This window comes from Camelus dromedarius, chromosome 30, assembly GCF_036321535.1.
Source record: "Camelus dromedarius isolate mCamDro1 chromosome 30, mCamDro1.pat, whole genome shotgun sequence".
Lineage (NCBI taxonomy): Eukaryota > Metazoa > Chordata > Mammalia > Artiodactyla > Camelidae > Camelus > Camelus dromedarius.
Window position 1 is genome coordinate 11,417,771 of NC_087465.1, and position 22,567 is coordinate 11,440,337.

The following is a 22,567-nucleotide window of genomic DNA, read 5'->3' on the forward strand; positions in this document are numbered from 1 at the left end:
ATTAGAAGCCCAGATAATCAACTGCAGGGCGCTGCCAGGAAGCGTGATGTTGAAAGAGGCCAGGGGTGATTACAAATAAGCCCCGGCGTTAGGAAGCAACAAGAAAGGCTGAGTAACACAACGCTGACAGCGCTGGGGTGCTGCCTCATGACGCACGGGGTCCTGGTCGCTCTTGGAACCAGTGTGATGGGTGAGGGCACATCTGGAATACTCAGTACATTTTTTACACCCCATTAACACAAAGACACCGAAAACCTGGAGGGAGTTCTGAAGCAAATAACACGGACTATTAAGAGACTTGAAGGAATGGTTTATAAGGGGAGGATTAAGGGAAAAGGCAATAGCCATGGCAATGGGTAGAAAACAGTGCTAAATAATCTAAGGAGTGAAACAATGAGGGAAGGGCAGGAATGACTTGGTGTGGCTTCCCTGGGAGGAAAAAGCCCAGAGAACACAACTCAGGAAAGAAATCCGGAAACTAAGCAGGAAATGTCAGCCAGTGGGGAGAGAAGTTGTTCAGACTGGGGAAGAGAAATACGTAACCTCTTAAGAAAGGTTTTCAGATGCACAAGTGCAGAACTCAAGAGCAGGATTTCCTTGCCCTGCAGAACGATACAGTGTTTCAAATCAGAAGGCAGAATTGAAAGGCTGTTGATAATGGTGATGCTAACCGTAATGTAAGCTCGCCAAGTACTGTTTTCAGCGATTTCCATATATATTATTTTAATCCTCATGACAATCCTACCAGGGTTATTATTACCATCTTCGTGGTTTCACAGAAGGGGAATTGGAGGCACAGAGAGGTTAAGTAACTCGCCTCTGGATGGATAGCAAGCCAAGAACAGAACCAGAATTTGAACTCAGGCAGGCTGGCTCCAGGTTTTATATTCCAAACCACTGTGATCCTTCACTTCTTTGAAAATAGAAAAAGAAAAAAGGGGAGGAAAAAAACCCTGGGGATGAGGAGCTGGCCAGGGGGAGGAGCTGGGCTGGAGGTTAGGAAGTGGAAGGCTCCGGGAACCAGTCCCGTGCTGAGGTCGTGTTGGTGGGGTGTGGCCTTGGTCTGCTGCCTGTGACTCCCAAGTCGTGTGGCCTTTTGTTGAAAAAGAAACCCATCTTGTGGTGCTGTGTGAAAAGACGGTTGGTCTCTGAAGATAAAACCCCTCACTAGAAGAATTTCTACTGCTTGCGGTCAGTTCAGAGGGAAATTCTGAGTCACATCTGACATAAGACCGTCTGATATTTTGTCCCACTCCAGCCCATCTGCTGGTGGCGGGGAGGGGATCCTGGCCAAATCCTCAAGCAGTGGGTGTTTGCTAAGTGACCACTTGATTGATTCACTCATTTGCAGATACAATATATAAACATTCATCCAACAAATAAACTGAAATTGCTGTGCTTCTCAGACTTGAGTCAACTCTTCAGAGAAGCTCAGTCTGGTGAGGGGGATGCACTTCAGCAACTCGGACACTCTGCTCTCTGAAAATATTTAGACCAAATCAGCCTGTAAAAGATTAGAACTTAAAGGAAAACACAAAATTTAAAAAATCTAGAACTTGAATCCGCAGACCACTGGCGGCTCATGAATCCCAGGTCAAGATGGGGTTCAGAAGAGAAGGATTTTGTCCAGACACAAGCTATCCAACTAAATGGGATTCTGCAGACCAGGAGGGCCCATCCAAGGTTGGGAGAAGGTGAAGTGACCGGAGCTGGTCTTCAGGAAGGTGGCAGTGAGAATGGAAAGACCCTGGGTCTGGACAGGAAAGCTGGTCAGGAGACTGAGCACATGTGAGGGGTGTCGAGTCATCAGAAAGGGAGGGACGGGTTCCAGAGCGCTTACCCCAGTGGAAGCTCCAGGCCGTGGTCACCGCTCAGCAAGGGGACCCAAAGGGCAGGTAAGGCAGGGAGATTGGCACACCTGGTGCCACTCTGAGAACTGAAGGCTACCTGAGGAGAGAAGTAAATTTGGAGGGGAAAATTATTCATTCCATTCTGAATGATTGCATTAAGGAGCAAGGAGAAACCTCCAGATGGAGACGCCCTACAGCCAGTTGTAGATCAGAGATGAGAGCAGGCTGAGGTATCCCACGAAGACACAGAAATGATGCGCATTGACTATGCTGGAGATTCAGAAGCGTGTGCTTTAAGAGCAGTCCCGATAAAGTGCCGGGGTTCTGGGAGCTGTTTTCATCATCTCAAGCCAGTCATCCAAGGACTGTCTTTCTTCATGTATATGAGTGGAGGCATCTGTAAAATCTGCTTAATGAAGCCGGAAAGTGGTTTTGACGTGGAAGGCATCTGGCTGGCCACAGGATGTGGCGTCTCCCTAAAACAGAAGATTGAAACCCTTTTAAAAAATCAGAAAAATTAAAACTTGCATGCACATGGGTATGCTTGTATAGTTATAGGTGTGTATAAATATATGATAAATTCACACACATGTACGTACACATATACACGTACCTACATATATGTATATAAAATAAAGTTCTCCTCGTCCTTCCTACTTGAAGGAAAGACTATGAATTTGGCTAATGGGGTGACCAGACATTTAGGTTTACCCCAAATGGTGACTGTTCTCAGGATATAATTATAGAGACCCCAAAGAGCACCCTCTTTCTCTCTCCAAATTGTGCCAACAATTTACTGCTAACCTTCTGATGGTTATTAGGTAATTGATTGGACTTCAAGATCTAACCCATTTTATTCCTGAAATCCCAACCTCCCTTACTTTCCCCTCCACCCCCCTCCTATGTCATCTTTGGTGGAGGACAGATTTGTAGTTTCCGTCTTTAAAAGGATCAGTAAGCTCTGTTGCCCAGTGGCCCTTCTTGGATGTGACCATGCCAAAGCTACAGATGTGAAGTCCTTCCCATGGGCTCGTCAATGAGCAGTGCAGTTTCGTGGCACGTATATGTCTATTACACACCATTCTATGAAAATTAGTCATCTGGGTTGTAACTCTACGTTGTCAGAATTTTTGATTTTCAGGAATAAACGTGCATCTGTAAAATACACATAATGCAGACACCGATGACACAAAATACGTGACGTAAAAACCCCAACCCCTTCCCATCAAAACGTATTTTACTACAGTTCCTCAGCTGGGAAAATTTGTACTCTCCTGATAAGCAAACACAAAGATAAGCTTTTCAATAGTGTTTTTTTAATAATTCACAGCTCTCAAACAGTAGGTTAGAAAACTTACTTTATCACAAAGGCTGAACTTTCAGTATTCCAAATCTCACCTTGGCTACTTCTCCGATTGTTACATCAATTTAACAAAAAGATATATTCTGCTTTTATCCCAGCTGAACCACAAAAAATACATCCCGGGAAAACTCTCCCACATATCATGATCATTATGGTGATTTTACTGAACTGTGATCCATGTACTTGGGTGCGACTTTTATTTATTCAGAAGGGAAATATGTATGTTACCTTGCCAAATTTGTATGTTACCTTTGGCATCCAGTGTGACCTGGGTTAACTTTAGTTTCATTGTCCTTTTTTCAAGTCATAATTTCATATTGATGCATTTAGTTGTGATTAATCATTTTATCTGAGAAAATAATCCTGTCTTGCCCATTGCAGCCTTTTTTGGAAAATACCTCAACGAATATAATGGCAGCTACATCCCTCCTGGGTGGCGAGAGTGGCTTGGATTAATCAAGAATTCTCGTTTCTATAATTACACTGTTTGTCGCAATGGCATCAAAGAAAAGCATGGATTTGATTATGCAAAGGTAATTTTCAGGCACTTTTACACTGCATCAATTTACTTTGCGCGTAATGGGGAAAAGCCATTTTCAGCGTGTTAGCCTGTCCGCAAGATTGGCTTTCTATGTTCTCACAGTATTAGAATGAGAAATTGTAAGGTAATTTTAAACTCTGGGCAAGAAAAAGACTCTCAAAGAACACTGACTTTGAATAGTGATTTTTTTTCCCCCTTCATTAGGATGAAAGGCAATCAGCCTTCGGTGAAAAGTATTATCAAGAAAATCATAGATGTCTCCACTCTGTCTTGTGATAATTTTTGGTTTTTCCTCCCTCTCAAGGACTTGTCCACGTAATCAAATGTTCATCTTGTACTGTTTTGCTTTTCAATGGGGTGAAAGTGTATTTTGTCTGTGCCTTCAGATTTAGATACAGGAGAAAGAGCAGATAAGTGCAATGATCAGAAGTTGGGAAACCGCATTCTTTGTTTTCAGGCTTGTCTGACCAGGCTTTGATATTAACAAGGGCACCTGCCCGATGGCTGCTAGAGTCTGCAGACAAAAGTCTGCAAGGCTGTCAGTCCTAGGATTTCTAAATCAGTTCGTAGAAACTGAAATCAACAAGCCCCGTGGTTCAATCCTAGGATTTCCAAATCAGCTTGTAGGAAATGAAATGGACAGGCATCTCTGACAAATGGACCCTAGATTTTTAGTCTTTTTAAAGTTCATGCAGGTTTTGTGATTGCCAGCTTAAAATAAAACTATTTCCAGATTGCGGGAGTGGCAGGGAAAGTATCTTTGAATTTTGCCCCTGTTAATTAGCCTAAAGTATATCCTCTTTCCTCTAGCCATATCCATCTCTTCCTCATTTACCTAAAAGAAGCTGAGAATCTGCTCTATCTAGCACAGATCACTATGAAAAGCCACTGGTAGGAATCAGAAAGAGGGGGCTTGATTTAATTTGGGCACATTGCTGTCTTTATGCTTGGCCTGGTTTGAGCACAAGGGACTTGGGAGGAGATAAGGTTAAAGTCTTGTTCTTTCATACTCTTCAGAAAACAATGAATGCAAATGAATTCACAAACATCGCTAATAGGTTTCCAAAACTCATCAAAGTTGAGAGCTGGCAGGGACCTTGGAGGCAGATTTGAGCAGTGTCCTACAAAGTGCACTAATTGTCACTGCTCTCATTTTTTCATCTGTGGGGATGCTTGTCATGCTCCTGGTTCAAGCTATTAACCTTTCTTTCCCTGTTGTCCTAAGGAGAGGAAAGTAATCAAGGTTCCCTCCAAAGAGTAAATCAGTGTAACTTGCCCATTATCACAGCTGATTAAGTGTCAAAGACAACTGTGTCGAAAAGAATCCAAATCTTTTTTTAGGAAGGAAAGGAGTGAAACAGACACTCCCATGGAAGGAGGTGATAGCCTGTGGACTTGTCCCAACAATGACATGTGACACAGATTGCGTTCCTCGGGTGCTGCTTTTGCAGCTGTGCGGGTCTTTGAATAGACATGTGATTAGTCATGCCTAGAAGCCTCTGACTTTTGCTTATTGCTGGGGTGCTTTCTGAATAAACTCTAGACGGGAGCTCCAGGCCAGTGATACACACTTCCAGGAAGCAGGTGTTTTAATTTAAGTTTTCATCTTTTCTTTCTTTTTTATTCCATTTCTTCCCTCCCCATTAGAGTCTTGCATCAGCCCCTCGGACTGCAGGTTAAGTCATTTTGTTAGCAAGTCAGGCTTTAATCCCAGCAGCTGGATCATTTTAGCTGTGCAATTAACAGAGCATCATCTGCAGGAAATCAACTGCTCCCCATATTTAGCGTTTCAAATAAATTAATTGATAAAATGTGCCCACTTTTCACTGTGCACCCAGATTTTGACCACCACTTTCATTAGTAATCCTCACAGGTGACTTTTTAATTTAAAGAAAAGCTCTTTCCTTTTGTTTGCACATTTATGCATGTGTGTGTGTGTGCTTATGTATTCTGCAACTGTGAATTTGTAGTGGGCGTGGGTGTTTCCTGCCCTTGAAGTAATTAAATTTTTTGGTCAATGAATTACATCAGCAAAACCTGAGAATGAAATATGTATCCGGTGTTTCATGTACTCCAGCATTTGTATTGCCAGATCTGATCATTATCTTGGGTAAATAGGACTGGATTTTTTTTTTCCTAATTGCTAAGTTGTACATTACTTTAAAAAAAAAAAAAAGTGCATGTTACCAAGCTAGCAACCCTGGAAAGTTACTGGCCAGTGATTTTCGGATTACAGAAGAGGCTTTGCTGCTTTGGAAAGTGCAGTTTCCCTTCCTCCTTAAGATCTTACCTCCCCATTCAGTGAGTTGCTTCTGAGGGAAAGCAGTATTCAGATATGATCTGATGAATGTCACCTTTTGTAATTTTTGTTTTGTGTCAAATGTATGTTTCAGGACTACTTCACAGACTTAATCACTAACGAGAGCATTAATTACTTCAAAATGTCTAAGAGAATGTATCCCCATAGGCCCGTGATGATGGTGATCAGCCACGCGGCGCCCCACGGCCCCGAGGACTCAGCCCCACAGTTTTCAAAACTGTACCCCAATGCTTCCCAACACATGTGAGTAACACCTCAGCTCTGGGACCTGCTGAACGTGGCCCCTTCCTGTGCTGTGCACCTCGCTCCTCCTTTTCACCCTTTCCTTTCCCCCTGCATCTCCACGAGGCAGGAACACCGGCTTCTGCCCGGAGACTGTAGAACCAAGGGCTTTGTGTAGGTGGTCTGATTAGGAATCACATTTCTATCATTTGTAGGCGGCTAAATGAAAAGAAAAGAGAAGCACACTGGGGAGTGGGGGTGATTTTTATCAAGGGTTTCCTTCTGTTGTCTTAAGTAATATGCATGAACATGATCTAATAATAATAATGGTCAAATGGTATGGTTTTGATAGCAGCAGAGTGGCGACCCTGGTCTGGTTTTAGAAACGTGGGTTAATTTCCAGGGCACGCGCTGCCGCAGATGTGCAATTGGAGTTGCTGCAGAAGGCAGCTGGGGAGGGCTGGCCTGAGAGGCCTTTGCAGGTCACGGCTTTAAAATAACCTGATGTTTCTTTTTGAGAGGCAGGAGCCTGGGGGAGGAAGGGGTGGGGAGGCACGGAGGAGAGGGCTCATGGCACATGGGGGCGAGACAGGGCAGAGCGCTATTTTACCCCAGTCACTCTCACTAGCCTAGGGTGGAAAGGTCTGGATCTTAGGCAGCAAAGGACGTGCTTTTGTTTTGTACTCCATCGTCACACTTTCTTCCCCACTGCAGTAATACACAGTCTTCCACACAGAGCAGCTGGCTCTGTGTCCGCTGAAAATTTGACCGGCGGAGGAGTAGGGAACAGGGAATTGATGTGTTTCCTTCATCACTAAACCTGCACAATTCATTCTTAGTCTGTGCTTAAACATCATCCTTTTCATCCACACTGATTTTCTAGCTATGATCCCAGAGAGAAAAAAATTTGAAAGACTAAATACACTTCCTTATGAAAAGAGATAAGTAACTAGTTGCTGGCTACATATCCCTGGAAAACTCCCTCTATACTTATTTCTTATCTTATTATAAGTAATAAACTGATGGCTCCTGGTCACTGGTGTTTAGATCCTCTCTATCCTATCAAGTGACTGAGAAAGAACGAAGGACAGGAACTAACAATACTTAAGAAGCCAGGATGGAGCATGCCTGGGAATTTGGGGGATGGGTGTGTTTTAATGCATAAAATACTGTCAGCAAATAAAGGAGGTTGCCCCAGCACCTGGGAGTATGGCCTAGATGAGCCATTGTGTTTTGGAACCAACCCCATGCATGGGTATACAAGCCTCTGAAAATCAACTTGAGTGTAACCGTGCAGCTGAATTCCTGAATGAAGCCCATGAGTGGCCAGTGGCTCTCCACTACAGATCCCTGACACGTTTAGTGACCAGCTGGTTCAGTGTGAGAAAAAAGTCTTTGCAGTCTTCTTCTGTACCCTAGGACCCACCTTTCTTTTTTCTTTTGAGTCAGAAATCACCTCATGTATCTTCCCTTGTTGCATTAGCAGAATCCCAGCCTAAGGTGACTTTCTACAACCGTAAACCTCACCAGTGTTTTCCTGAGTTTGAGGAGTAGAGATTGACAAAATGAGGGGTTTTATGACTTGTTAGAAGTCAGCCTGCCTTTGAAGCTTCAGGACAAGGTCCTGAGCCTCCAGGAAAATATGCCATTAAGAGGTTCTGACACCTCAGCGGCATGCACAGACAGCAACGCCAGGTGAGGGGGATCTGTAGAGTTCTTAGGGCCTCAGTGATAGCTTAAAAAAAAAAGCATCTCTGATTCCAGCAATTAAAAATTCTGTTTAGTTCCATAAATATTGGTGAGTATGACCTGTGACATTATACAGCACAGCAGGGATGTAGGCATGAGGAAGACAATTGCTAGCCCTGAAGAAGCAATGACCTAGGACAGAGGTTGGCACATGGGGGCCAATCCTGGCTTGCCACCAGTTTTTATCAGTAAAGTTTTATAGAAACACAGTCACGTGCATTCATTTAGGTATTGTCTGTGGCTGCTGTCGCAATACAGCTGCACAGCTGGGCAGTTGTGGCCGAGACCTCAAGGCCTGCCGTGTCTGAACCATTTACCGTGTAACCCTTTACAGAATAAGTTTGTCCTGGGCCCCTGCTCTGGGCGGGGAGACAGGCAGTTGTCCAGACAGCCTCGTCAGCAGTGGGCCCAGAAGTAGGGATCAGGGCTGGGACACCAGGGGCCATGGGAGTCTGGAGGAAGAAGCAGGCACGTCTTTTGGAGGAACCAGCAAAACTTCAGAATCCAGGAGGCATTCAAAGTGGGTCTCAAAGGACAGGCAGAATTTCTGCAGGTGACCCTCAGAATTTGCAGTGATGATTTCAGGAATAGACTGTGGCGTGGAAAAGTGCTCCCCATGTAAGTGACGCCATCTGTCTTGTGACCTGGGAAGTGGGGAGAGCGATGAGGGATAAAGCTAGAAGGAGCAACTCAGAATATTGAGGATTTGCGTGAATTTGTACATAACCATAAGCGGAGAGTCACTGGGGGGGCACTTAGTAAAGGCAGAGTGACATCCCACGTGACTCGGTCATTTTCACATGCCGTCGTTGGTGTCACTCCTTTCTGGTTCAAATGAACCACCCGCGTGCCTTCCTAGCGAGTCCGTAAAGCGGAATCTGCACGCGGCAGAGTGGAAAGTGCTCAGGGCTCGGGGGCGAGCAAGTGTTGGGTTCCTAGCTCAGCTGTCCTCCCTGAGCTCGCGGGCAGTTTCTTTAACCTCTCAGAACCTCCACTGTCTTGCCTGTAAAATGGGGGTAACACCAGCACCTGGACATGGTGTCATGAATAACAGTTATGAGCGGCCCCACCTCGGGCCAGGACACAGAAGCCACTGCCTAGATGAAAATTTTCATTGATCCTTTCAATTAAGACGAACCCTGTATGACTGTTCTTTCTGGATTTGCTCTTTGTTGACCTCCAAAACTTGCCATTTCATTTGGTTCAACTTAACATGCAGGGGAAGCAGCTAGAGAAAGGACGAGTTGATACTTGTCTGTCGTGAGTTGACAAGGCTCTTGACGAGCTAAGACCCGCGTTGTGATGAGGCCCGCACACCTGGCTATTCAAAAACACAGACAAGAGCGGCACCCACCCGGGCAGGGTTATCTTTTCCAGGTGCAGAATGTGCTACGGGCAAGCGCCGGTCTGCAGAACACCCTTAGCCACAGAAAATGAACATTCCCGCAGTGGGCTGAGCGATTCAGCTTCTGTCCGCGGCTAAGCCCAGGGCTTGGGTGCACCTAGAATGAGGAGACCTGCTGTGTCTCCCGCGACCTTAGAAGCCTTGAATTCTGGGCATCTTTGCTGCAAAGGGCCAGACAGAGACCATGTGCATCTCTTGTCATTAGGAGGGCCTTCCCAGGTTCACAGTTCAGTCCACAGACAAAAGGAGTGGGACAAACTGAAGGCAAGCTTTGCACTGTGGTGCTCAGGGCTCCTGAATGGCTGGCTGCCCGAGCGGGAGCATTAGGGAGGCACTCAAGCAAAGGGATGCGAGCAGTTAAGTACTTTGCAGAGATGTTTGGCAGGCCGTGTGGAAACACAGCAAGAAGCTGTAGACTCTCCCCTGGCCGGGGGATGCAAGCCTTGTGAACGCTTTCCTTGAGGTCACCTTCCTTGGTGGTCAAGCATTATCTGGATGCCTTTCATCCACCTGGGGTTAGAGGGGTCTGACCCGCTCAGCCTGGAGCCAGTGGATCATGTTTCCACAGTGTTTGCCATTCCCGACAAAGGAAGGAAGCCGGTCCAGTACCGGCTTGTTGGCTTTACAAACTGAGGCTAGAGGTTACGCCAACCAGCGAAGGATGAGAATGGATTACCAACCACTCGGAAGGGGCGGGAGGCAAAGTGGCTCAGCCACTCATGGCTTCTGAGAAATCGAAGGGGCCTCCTTCATGACAACACAGATCATCATCCTTGTCACAGAGCCCTTCCCTCTGGCAGGGACCCTACTGCACTTCCCAGTAAATCATCTCCCTGGGGTCCTCATCGTAACGCTAGATCCTCATCCTTGCTGGGCATCACTTCTCCCTGCTGGCCTGGGTGAAGTGAGAATGTACACCTGTGAGCAAAAGACACACACACACACACACACACACAGGTTTAAGGGAAATCTAAAATCTCAATAAAACAATCCACATCTGCTAACTCGCAGGCATTGTTCTGAAAGTGGAGTCTTGAGATAAGCATAGCCCGTCAAAGGGAAACCTCAGTGCAAGCCTCAGAACAAAGTTTTGGAAACACCTTTGTTACCTAAAGTTGGAAAGAAATTTCTTGCCTTAAAAGGAATTTGCCCATTCTCACTTCATTGCTTCCACAAATGCATAAAAGGAAATGCTTTCAGAGATGAGAGGATTTTAAATTCTTCATAAACATCTCTGACTTGGGCAGAATTAATCGCTCCCTTTCCTGCGTTTCCACATTGTTTTTCTGTCTGTCATTTACTGCACAGCCCATTGCACCGGATGTTTGCCCAGATCTCTGAAGTCAAAATGCACAACTCTAGGGGGCAGTGTTCACACTGAAGACCACGTCAGTGGTGCCCTGCTGGTATGCAAAGTGGCACTTTCCTGAAGGCAGGACGAGGTGTTGCATCCTTACCTCCTTGTGTTTGGTGAGCACGGCTCCCACGGCCTTGGTCCTACAGTCCATTTTTGTTCAGCAAATGAATAAATATGTTCCTCCACCAACTGGGTGACATTAAAACCTCTTTTAAAATAGTATGAAAATAGTTGAACAATCGATTTTATGAATTAAAAGGGCACCTCAAGATAGTATAATTCCATAAATTTTTAGATTAAAAAATGAATATCCAAAGTTTATGTAAAAAAAAAAAAGGCCCAGTGGCTTTGCCCAGGTCACCTAAGTATATAGTCCTGGACCCAGGTGATCCTCCAGCCACCCCAGTACTGCTCAGTACCCATCACAGTCACAATTAACATTGCATGTCTTCCCCATGAATGTATTTGCACAATTCTCACTGGCGTTTGCAGCATCATTGGAAGACTCTTTAAATTAGTTTTCTGATACACTTTTTTATTTTTAAGTGTTACGATAAACCTATAGTCAAGAGCATTTGGTACTATCCTGAATGTGTTCAAATGAACTCGGGGGTGTGGGGGTGGGGAATAGCTCCACAAAGTCAATTAAATTAAATAAGTTTAATTTTAGTGAAAGCTGAGATGGTGTGGCTTGGGAGATTAAGTATAGAATTTCCAATTTAATGCTTTGAGCGTGTGTGTCTTAAATCTGTACAACTAGCTTATTCTGGGAGTTGAGATCTGTTTCTCAGTGAGTGATGGTCCTGCTACCAATAAGGGTCTTAGGAGTTAGGGGTTTGGGGGAGGGCACAGCTCAGTGGTGGAGTATGTGCTTAGTTTATACAAGGTCCTGGGTTCAATCCCCAGTACCTCCATTACAAAATAAGTAATTACCTACCCCCCACCCCATGTAATAAAGTTTAAAAAAAGAAGTTTTTTCAAAAAACAAAAAAAGAGGGGTTTTGTTGCTGTATGAGACTAAATAACAAATGAAGAAAACACATGTTCAAATATATAAAAAGCTTGAAATACACTTATTTTCTCCAAGGTGACAGCAGAGGCCACCAGCGGTAAAAATGAACTGCTAAGTTCCTTGCATTTCCCCAAGTATGGATTTAATATACAACACATGCATTTCTTGAAACTTTTTCTGTGCTAGTAAGAATTATTCTCCTAAAAGATCCACCCATCAAAATGCAAGGTGACATGCTTGATTTTCAGAATTCTTGTTCCCGTTCTGTCAGTAAGCAATACTAGCAAGAAGGCCAAAGCCTAGGGTGAGTTCGCATCAAGGCCAAGGTGGCCCTTGTGGCTGCAGAGGTCTGAGGGGTCAGAGAGATGCCGTGCTGAGCCATAAATCTAAGCAAACAATGACTAGAGAAGAGCTACCTTCAGGGAGGCCCTGCCGGGGCAAGTGCAGGTTTTCAAGTCTTGGAATAATCTGTTGAGGGTCAAGGTGTGTTCCTGAGAGGGTAAGGTCTGGTGTGCGCGGTTCTGGGCAAAACACGGATCTGAACAGACAACAGAAAGTCTTACCAGGCCAGGCACGTGTGACTGGAACTCTGACACGGATTTTGGGTTTTTGAGGTTTTTGGTTTTGTTTCTAAGAAAGCAACAGAAACTCAAAAATGACAATTTGGTCCTTTGTTCTCTCCATTTGAAAGCAAAGAGCCAGCGTTGTTTACCTTTTTGCTGATGCCTCCGGTGTGCCTGGAAGGGTCAGACTTGATCCTGGATTTGCAACAAATGTAGCCCCTCGGCAGCTGGTGGGGGGCATCTGAGTGGGAAGCAGAAGCCGCTAATATTTTAAATCAGGAGGAAGGCTAAGCCTTCCTGGACTTTATTTTCAGAGAAAGAAATGTATGTATCTGTTCTCCTCCTGCTGACTGGGATTTTGAGGTGCTTGTTGGGGACGGTGGTCCAGGGTGACATCATGGAAGGAGCAGGGGTGCAGCACCTTTTCTGAGCCCCCTGTGTGCACTTTACCTTCTCACTTGTAAAGCGGGGAGGAGGCGCCCTGCCTGCTCCTCGGGGCTGCGCAGCCAGCACATGGGAGCTCCCTGGCCACCCGTCGGTGCAGGTGTGATGTGGTCCCAGCATTTGTCCTCTGGAGTCACTGGAATCCCTTTGGGGCCTCACAAGAACTCTTTGAAGTTGTTGTTCCCATTATGGAGACGAGGAAACAGAGGCTGAGAAGCAAACAAGTGGCTCCAGATCACACAGTAGCCCAGTAAGGAGGCTAGGATGACAATGCAGGTCTGATTCTGAAACATTCTAGAACAATCGGATATGCAGTTTTGCACAGTTTCCTAAACAGCTACCTGCTTCTTTGTGGCTCGTGTTCCAGCTGACAGCTCTGAGTCCTGTTTGAATCATTGTAAGTCAATTCTGAGTTAGGGAAGCAAGCTTTAATTATCGCTGGGGGACAGAAGGCTGCATCTTCCAGGAATTTGGCAGAGCCCAGCAGGAGGCAACTACAGGTCTTCAGCAAAAGATCACTTTTCAACAAGGTTGTCAATCCCAGCGACCCCCAACCTTCCACCTGCAGGTCCCTGAACAGCTGCTGTTCTGGGGGCCGCAGTGGCAGCCTGTCTTCCTTTAAAAGGCAAGTGCTCCCCCCCTCCTCACCCCCTGCTGAGATCCCACCTGGGGTTTCATCCCCAGAGCTGGGAGGTCATCTCCCACATCTAGAAATTAAGAAAAAAAAAGGGGGGGGTGGGGAAAGGACAGCTTTGACAACAGACACGAGCTCTCCCTTTTAATATAAGCCAGATTTAACAGATGTCATTCTGTAAAGCCGGGAGTCCAATTTGAGGCTCGTAACTCACAGCATCCTTCCAAACTCTTCCTTGAAGCGAGGGGCAGCCCCGCCGAGCACTTCAAGGTAACTGGTGGAAGAGGTGATTTGCCCACTGTGAGCCTGTGTCTTGATTCCCTGTTGTCATTTTTATTTGTGTTGAGATTTTTGTGGTTTAAAAAGTCAACTAGATTTATTTTAAAATTAAGGCAAACCAACATCAAAGGCAGTAAGAAGAGGCTGGTTAGGTACCTTTTAATAGCCGTGTTCTTTTTCAGGGCACGTATCCGTAAATGGTGAGGGACCTTTCGTGACCAACTGGCTATATTTCTCCGACCTCAGACTCCCCCCATGGGTGAAAATCCGTTTCTGCTGGGATTTAGAAGCCCCCTCCTCCACCTCCTCCTCAGCCTCTTAATCTAATCCTGTTTGTAACGCGACATGCTGCGTGAAGAATGAGAAACACAGGCTTAAATCCTTTGCTGCCACCCAAGCTCCTGAGATACAAGCGTCTGATCTGGACCGTGGTTCACTTTTAGATACAAAGAAAGCTTTCAGGCCAAAAATGAGACCATTTGGTTCAGGGGTCGTTTACTTGGTAAGCAGAAGAAAGTTAATGTTGGAAGTTTCTCTGAAAAAGAATGGCAGGTGACACCTGAAAGTTTGTTAGTTAGTTAATGCCACAGGATTTTTTTCAAGCCAGATCCTTATATAGAATATATTTGTTTATTGGCTCATGTAGGCAACACAGGTGCCTCCCCTGTTCTGGGCACTTTAAAGTGACAGATAAGGAAGGCAGGCAGGCAGACAGGAAAGAAGGAGATATGGATATATAGAGATAGAGTTGTTGTTTCTCAAGACAGCTTTTTATGAGAGGTTCTTCTTACCCCACTTACAGGTGAGCAAATTGGACTACGCATGCTTTTCCCACTAGACAAATCTGTCTCTTTAAAGGGGACTTGCACTTCTGAGCATATCTTGTACACTTTCAGGGACAGTGTCTCCTGTGCTCAGTGCTACACTGGCATCTGTGCTGTGGTACTTCTGCTAGTTAATCAGCATCCATGCAGATCATCAGGGTAACTCTCGGCACCCAGATGGCCAATATGAAGCAGCATTTTCCCACTATCAGAAGGGAAGTTCTGCACATCCACTGGCAGAAGAAAATGTGTGGTAACAGGTGGCATTTATACAGCCCTGTGTTCATGGGAACACCCCTGTGTACAGTCATGCATCTCAAAGACCCCAGGTTTCCCCCATGGGAAATTCACCCCACAGTGGGACCAGAGGAACACGTGGTCACGGCTCCTGGACTCACCAGGCTCACAGCGACTGATGGTTTCTCTAGTTTCTTGGTGTAAATGATGCCACGGGGTCGCCCTCAGTCATCCTTATCCACAGTCTCTCACTGATAGAATCCTCCCCAGAGCAGAGACTGGCAACCAAATTTCTCAGTCAACAGTGCCTGATGCTTGTTCCGTGAGACGGGCTGTTTGCCACGTTGCGGTTCCTAGGAAGAGCAGTCTCAGATGCAGGAACCCATTGCTTTACTGCCCTTTCATTGTGTTAAAGCAAGTGGACTTGGAACCAAGTCCTGGTTCTACCACCTGCTAACTTTGTTAATCTGAGCAAGTTATTTAACTTCACTAAGCCTCAGTTTTCTCAGCTGTAAGATGGGAATGATAAATCGATTTCCCAGAAGAACTGAGAGAAGTAAATGAGTAGATTTGTGGAAAACACTTAGCATGACACAAAACGATACCTGACATATGGTGACTACTTGCTCAGTTTTTTAATACTAAACAACTTCCATATGCTTACCGGCTAAGAAGGTGGTTCAGGTACATTACAGTCTGGTGGAGAGGTCAAATGAAAAACAAGCAGTGTCAGAGTGAGAACTGTTCTGGCATAGGCCTGTCCTTTGGGAGTATGATCTGGCAGCATCTAATGGTCAAGGGAGTTGGGTAAGACTTCAAAGAGAAGGTGACACATTTTGTGGGTCCCCAAAGGAGAGTGTGGACACCACCTGGATCCCTGCAGTAGAATATGGGCTTGAGCCACCTGTCCTACAATAGCACTCACCTCCCTGGAGTTAACAGAAATGATGGCCTGCACTTATATTGATCTGTCTGTAATGAATAGCTTTATTGGTAAGCATGTGTCTTGTGCAGAAGTAGACTTGGTTATAATGCCAGCAAATCCAGTTTTATTACTGGTATCTATATGCAAAGTTAGGGATGTGAAAAAGTCATAGAAGCTAGATACATAAGTAATCAATAAAATACCCTAGTAAACTCAAGAGGAAAAAATGTGTTGAAATTCTGATTCGTCATTATTCCACATAACATATTTGTGATTATATTTAATAGCCTAATTAGCAATAAAATTTTATGAGTTAACATCGCTGTGGGAACATTCCCTTCTACATTACTGAGTTTTATCTGTACATCTGTAACATTACCACAATCAGCTTGATGTGTTTTTACACATTTTACTCAGTGAACCTAAATGAATTTGCACTAATTAGATTTTTAGCTGCCAGTCTTGGTTTCCTAAGTTTGAATCCATATACCTTCAGAGGACTTGTGCTGTTTGAGGTGGTGACAACTTCAGATCTCTTCATAAACACAGAAAGATGTGTGGGAGAAAAAAATTCTTTAGCAATGTCTGCATTATCTTTCCTAAATGGTTATTTCACAGGCTTTAACTCGAGCTATTTCTCTAAATGACTAAACAACATATATAGTAAGACTCCTTTCTGGATATTTTCAGAACTCCTAGTTATAACTATGCACCAAATATGGATAAACACTGGATTATGCAGTACACGGGACCCATGCTGCCCATCCACATGGAATTTACAAATGTTCTGCATCGCAAACGGCTTCAGACTTTGATGTCAGTGGATGATTCTGTGGAAAGGGTAAGCATGTGAACTTGCCTCAGTGATAGGTCTTGGTCCAGCTCACCTTGTATAGACCCATCCTGGCCAATCCTATTTCCTGTTGTTGTTGTTTTCTTCATTTTAAGAGAGAGAGAATGTGTGTGTGTTCAGTGAATTTGTCATCCCTCCCTTATCTTGTCCACTACCTTTCCTAGTACCTCTCCAGGCTTGATTCTTGTGGAGCCAATAGCAAGGAGGAAATAAAAATCAAGATATCATTAATTAAGGGCCATAGCCACAAATACCATCAGGAGTTAAACAAATAATGTAAATAACTAAAATAGATCCAGCATAAGGCAATAGGTAATCGTGGGGATTGGGGTGAACTTGAAACTAAGTGCCCCCATCTAAAGCAGGGAGTAACTTCTAAGCTTCAGCAAATTTTTGTCATGTAGAAATGAGGATCCAGTATCAAGTCTTCTGACTTTTAAAAGAAGAAGAAATAAAAAAAATTCATTTGAAATTTCCTGAATTTTAAAACATAACATAAACCAAACAAGACATGCCTAAAACCTCTCTAGCTGGATCCATCTCAGAAGTAGCCTTTTTTAACCCTTGATAACTAGTTCTGAGTGATGATAGTAAAATTTGTATTAACATTGCATTTTTCAAAGTAAAACCTTCAAGTTTGATGGTGCAAGTTGTTTTGCATTTTGTTTGGGTTTTTTTTCCAAATGGACAAATAAAACCTTTAAGTAGAATGTGCAGATTCAAAAAAGTTACATATTATATAAAGTCAACTATTCTTGGACTTTCTCCCTCCAGAATTGTAAGCAACTAGTATATGGCTAATGGACATGTTTGTCAGCCTTATAAAAGCAACTCTTGCCTTGGAAGAATAATGGGAAAAAGATTTGGGGGAAGTCATGGCAACACTTCTGTCATCCTGCGTCATCACAATTGCTTCTGACCGGTCTCTGTGCTGTGTTCCAGCTGTATAACATGCTTGTGGACACCGGGCAGCTGGAGAACACTTACATCATCTACACCGCCGACCACGGCTACCACATCGGGCAGTTTGGACTGGTCAAGGGAAAATCCATGCCATATGACTTTGATATCCGTGTGCCTTTCTTTATTCGTGGTCCAAGCGTAGAACCAGGATCAATGTACGTAGTTCTCTGTTTGCAACACTCATCTGTCGTAGCTCATGTCCGTCTGAGATAATTCGATTACCAACCTCAGTGTCTGGTTTCCTTTCATCCAGAACCAAAAAGGGTGCATGTAGGTTGGTAATTTAGAAGATGAAAACCTCCTCCCGGCTCTGCCCCTCCCCTCTCCCCACCCCCACCACATATTAAATTAACTCAGGTCTACTATTTAAAGAGAAATGAAAAATAACTGTATCAGTGATTAATTCTCTCAAATTGACCAGAATTCATGTCATGTGGGGCTGTGCACAGACACAGAATGTGACCTTTAGGAAAGTCATCTTTACCTTCTTTGAATTTTGTTTTAAAATCAACCTATTCCATCCTTTTTGGTTTATTATTATTATTATTATTATTATTATTATTACTACTACTATTATTATTCAAGAAATTTTTAAGAAAATTAAATTTTAAGAAATGCATCTAAATTTTAAGAAACCTAAAGGACAAGAGTTGTATTTCTGTCACCTTCAGCAAGTCACTGCATCCCTTTGTAGCTTGATTGTCCCATTATAAAATGGGTTTCATATGCCCTACCAACCGCAGCAGGATGCTTTGCATAAGATGAGATCACGTACATGAAACAGTTATGGAAAGGGTAAAAGGAAAGAGAGAAAGTAAAATGCAAAAGCTGGAGTGGCCCTTAGAGAGAGTCTAGCCTGGACCCCTGGTTTATCAAAGAAAGAGTGTACATTCCTCTCTCAGAGTCCCCGAGCCTGGAAACAGCAGCGTCGGGGACCAGATCCCAGATATTCTGCGTTGCATCCTTGCGCCTCATCCACTGCTGCATTCCGCTGCATCTTGGGGAGAAGGTGATGCAGCAGGACAGGCTTCTTTGGGGAATGTTACTATGTCTCTCCAGCTCCTTAGAAACACCCTGGAAATGGTCAGATCCAAGTTAGAAGGCTTTATGTCTGAAAGACTAGGTAGCATGGAGTGGATTCAAATATAAAAAGCCTGTGTCCCTTTTCAGAGGTTAGTTTCAAAGCCTTAGGTCAGCAGAGGAGTGGTGGATGGTCAGGTTTCAGAAGAAAGCTTGCATCCTACAAAAACGAAACATCAGGCCACAATTTGTCTGACAGTGTGGCCAGAGGTCAGGGGTGCAGGCATCTCTCCAGCCCAACCTCTGTGAGAGTTGGTTGATCTTGCTCTGTACCATGGCTGCTGGCCACTCAGGCGCCCTCCCAGATGCGGCCACCCGTCCCTAGGTGGACCAGATGAGAGGCAGAGAAGCAGTGAAGGCCACTGAGTCACGGGGTGGAGAAAGTGGCCCTTGTGGCCCTCCCCGCTGGTGCTGGGTCTGGGGCGTAACCATCTGTCCCTTTGCAGAGTCCCGCAGATAGTTCTAAACATTGACCTGGCCCCTACCATCCTGGACATTGCTGGGCTCGACACACCTCCCGACGTGGATGGCAAGTCTGTCCTCAAACTTCTGGACCTGGAAAAGCCAGGTAACAACAGGTGCGTCATTTTTCTTCCCTTCAGCCAGCCCCGAGCCCCTGGTGCCCAGAGCCAGCCAGCAGCCGGAGGAAGTGGAGGCAAGATACACTTTGCCGGACAGGATCTCCCCAAGCTGAGTTTCTGTGAATAGCATATTGATGGAAATGCAGTCCGGTCTGAGGGAAGAGAGAGGTGTTGCTTTAAATAAACTGTTAGCACAGATCTGTTTGGAAAAATATCCAAATGCCAACAGTAAATATTATTATTTTGCTTTCAGGTTTCGAACAAACAAGAAAGCCAAAATTTGGCGTGATACATTCCTCGTGGAAAGAGGGTAATTATTGGCTCCTGGGGTGCTTCTGGGAACCAGTCTTAGCGGGCAGCTCTCCCTGCTGGGAATGTTCTTTCCCTTATTTTGGTTTATGAAGCGTGCAGATTTCGCAAACCTAGTCGTAAGACCGAATGGCTTGCTGCTCATCCTTCGCTGGCCAGCAGAGCAATAATTGTTGCATCAGGTTGTAAAGGAAATTAAAGACCAAAGCTTGTACGTGGCTGTGGACTTCCCGTTGCATTTCTCAGCCTTAGTTCCTAATTGGATCAATCAATTGACTTTCTCAACCATCCTTCCCAAGTTCTGCCTAACACTTTTCTACGTCTTTCCCCTAGGTGCCTTTCCTTATTTTCCATATTTTGAATATACAAATATATGAGACTGTAATTGTTCCCAAGGTCACTTCTAGGTTTCCTCTTTTGAATTTTGGGGGGGGTGCTTTTGATTTATAATGCCCGTTGTCTTTGTTTTTCTCTATCCATACACTGAGCAAGAGAAAAGCATTTCTTTTCTATCATTGCTTTTTAACAAAAAAGAACTTTGAGCCTGTTGAGCTAAACATTTATGCCCAAAGTTCTGAAATTAATGCTTCTTGGGGGAAATGATTCTTCCTCTCCTGTCCTCTCGTCTTCATAGTACCCAGCTTATAATTTTCACAAGGGACTCGAGACGCTGGACTCCTGTGGACGGGACCTGAGCATCTGTCTGTCTCTTACTATTTGGAGAATATGGAGTCATGCGACAGGGAAGGAACAAAAGAACAAGCAGGTCGAAGCGGAGGTAACTTCGAATCACTTCTCACTAAGAAGTCTTTCCCTTTCTGCCAAAGGAAATTTCTGCGGAAGAAGGAAGAATCCAACAAGAATATTCAACGGTCCAATCACTTGCCCAAATATGAGAGGGTCAAAGAGCTGTGCCAGCAGGCCAGGTACCAGACAGCCTGTGAGCAGCCCGGGCAGGTGAGTGACACAGCCTCTCTGCATGGCCACTCATGTGCTTTTCTGTTTCTAATTTAAAAGATTTTCAACGGGGAGAATCAGGTGCATGTGTATATCAGTAAGTCTTCGGTAGCAGTCAGTAAGTGCTCACGGTGGCTGTTCCCCGGACTGAGCTGTCTCCTTGGTCCAAGCGGGGCCTCCTCATTGCCTGGGCTTCCTCCAGGTAAGAGGTGGTTCTCTCAGAGAGACTTCTAGATATCTACCCAGTTAGTCAACATCAGTTCAAGATAACCCACATATGAAGTGGACAGTCCTGTGGGAAAGATCAGAGACCAGTTCTATCTGAGGAGAACGCACCATCCCTGGGGCCCCTCTCAACTGGTCGTCAGGACGGGTCGAGAGGCTCCTTAGTCGAGGTCATGAGTCAATGCTAAGCCTCTGGGCAGTGAACCACCCCGAGAGAGGTCTTCCCACACCGGACGGGAGTCAAATGTCATCTCACCCAGAGGGGAGGACAGAATCTGTGGCCAAGGTCGGGGAAGGGAAAGGGAGACCAGATTCTGTTTGTCAGTTGCTTCTACTGAGCTTGCAAAGTTTCTGACATCCAATATTTCATTAGAATGAATCCTCTTCATGAACAGACATATTACTAGAGAATTCAGGGCTACCCAGATTACCAGCTGTTACCAAGAAGAGCTAAAGAATTGCCATGTGATGAATTAACATAGACCTGTTTTTAAGGAAAGTGGGAACATGGGAACACAAACTATTTGGAGCACCCTCGACTGAAATCCGCACTAGCTTGGAGAGATAGACTGTGTCCTGATGAGAGGGACTGAATTTCTGCCTGAACCATTGCAGCTTAGAACAAAATTGGAGGAACAAGAAAAATAACATTTATTGAGCACTTGTCTTAAGTCAGGCACTGTACTTACTACATCTTAGCTCAATTAAATCCTCACATCCATTGAGTGCGGGAGGCAGAGTCATCCCCATTTTGCAAACAGACAGGGCCGGGAACCACAAGTTGTCTGCTTCAAAAACTCAGGCCACTTGCTGCCTTCCATGGTAAAGTTCATTAGCTGGGTAGAGAGAAGTTCAAGTCTTCTGTGAGTCTTTTTTTTTTTTTTTTTTTTTTTTTTTTAACATATCTTACCTTTAGGTAGCCACACAGTGAGCCAACACCAGTCCAATGTACCCGACAGCCCAGCTGTTATTAAAAAGGCCTCACTATTGCGCTCTTCTGAGACGGCCTCTAGCTTATCGAATAGATGTTTGTAATAAACAACTTGGCCCTCGTACTCTCTGTTAGGTCCCCCTGCCTTTTGGTATACAGGAATCCCTTTGAGATGGAAAAAGGTGAGGAGGGAGGGCTAATGAAGGAAGGGATAAAACCAGGCCTTTGTGGCACTCTAGTAAATTTTAATTTTCAAGTGCTTAGTGGAGAAGCTTAAATCTATTCGTTACATTTTAATTGAAAGTCTTCCAGTCCATCTTATGGAAGCTCTAAGTATTATCATGACTAAAACCTCAGCATTGTTTTGTAGCTCTGAAGGGACTTTTATGAGCCAGCCTCAGTAGACTAATTGCACTTCTTCTGTTCAGGAGTTGCAAATGTTCACTGTTAAATATATCTCATGCAAATTGGTGATCTTGTTACTATTTCGGCCTTCTGAGTGGCAGGACTTATAATCCTTTGAGAATAAGGTACCTGACCTACCTTTCAGTATACAGTTTTGCTAACCTCTCCATATGGCTTGCGCTGAAATTTTAACGTATGTCCTCAAGGGCAGATGCAGCAGGAACTAGATGATGGCATTTGGCACAAGCTCTTCACTCATGAGCTGCATGCCAACGATGTTCAAAACTTCACTCTGCTTTTTTATGGTTTTCGAAACTTGTTTTGCCCCCCATGAAATGCTTTAATATCTGGCTCCCTGGAATTTTCCTCTGCTGCTTTATGTCTATGCTAATCAGCCTGAATTCGGATTCTATCACATAAATACATGAGAATGTTAGCAATAGTCTCTATGAGAAGTGCCCGAATTTATGGAGCAAAGAATTAGACTCTGCCTCCATGGTGGTTTCTTTCTATGGGTGGTGCTCAAAGCATCCCTTTA

At 44.6% G+C, this 22,567-nt stretch overlaps 1 protein-coding gene across 8 annotated transcripts in view; it reads left to right on the forward strand.

Annotated features, from left to right (window-relative positions):
• SULF1 (sulfatase 1) overlaps positions 1-22,567 on the forward strand; it is a 151,118-nt gene that overhangs the window by 97,311 nt on the left and 31,240 nt on the right. For 6 of the 8 annotated variants that reach the window (XM_010998859.3, XM_064480862.1, XM_064480861.1 and 3 more), the window contains 7 exons: positions 3,595-3,746; positions 6,148-6,317; positions 16,416-16,566; positions 17,521-17,696; positions 19,068-19,199; positions 19,456-19,512; positions 20,339-20,468. In XM_010998859.3, the coding sequence (XP_010997161.3) occupies positions 3,595-3,746; positions 6,148-6,317; positions 16,416-16,566; positions 17,521-17,696; positions 19,068-19,199; positions 19,456-19,512; positions 20,339-20,468 (968 nt within the window). Of the gene's footprint in view, positions 1-3,594; positions 3,747-6,147; positions 6,318-16,415; positions 16,567-17,520; positions 17,697-19,067; positions 19,200-19,455; positions 19,513-20,338; positions 20,469-22,567 lie in introns of those variants that run through there. The other 2 variants (XM_010998862.3, XM_064480863.1) reach the window with 1 other exon arrangement.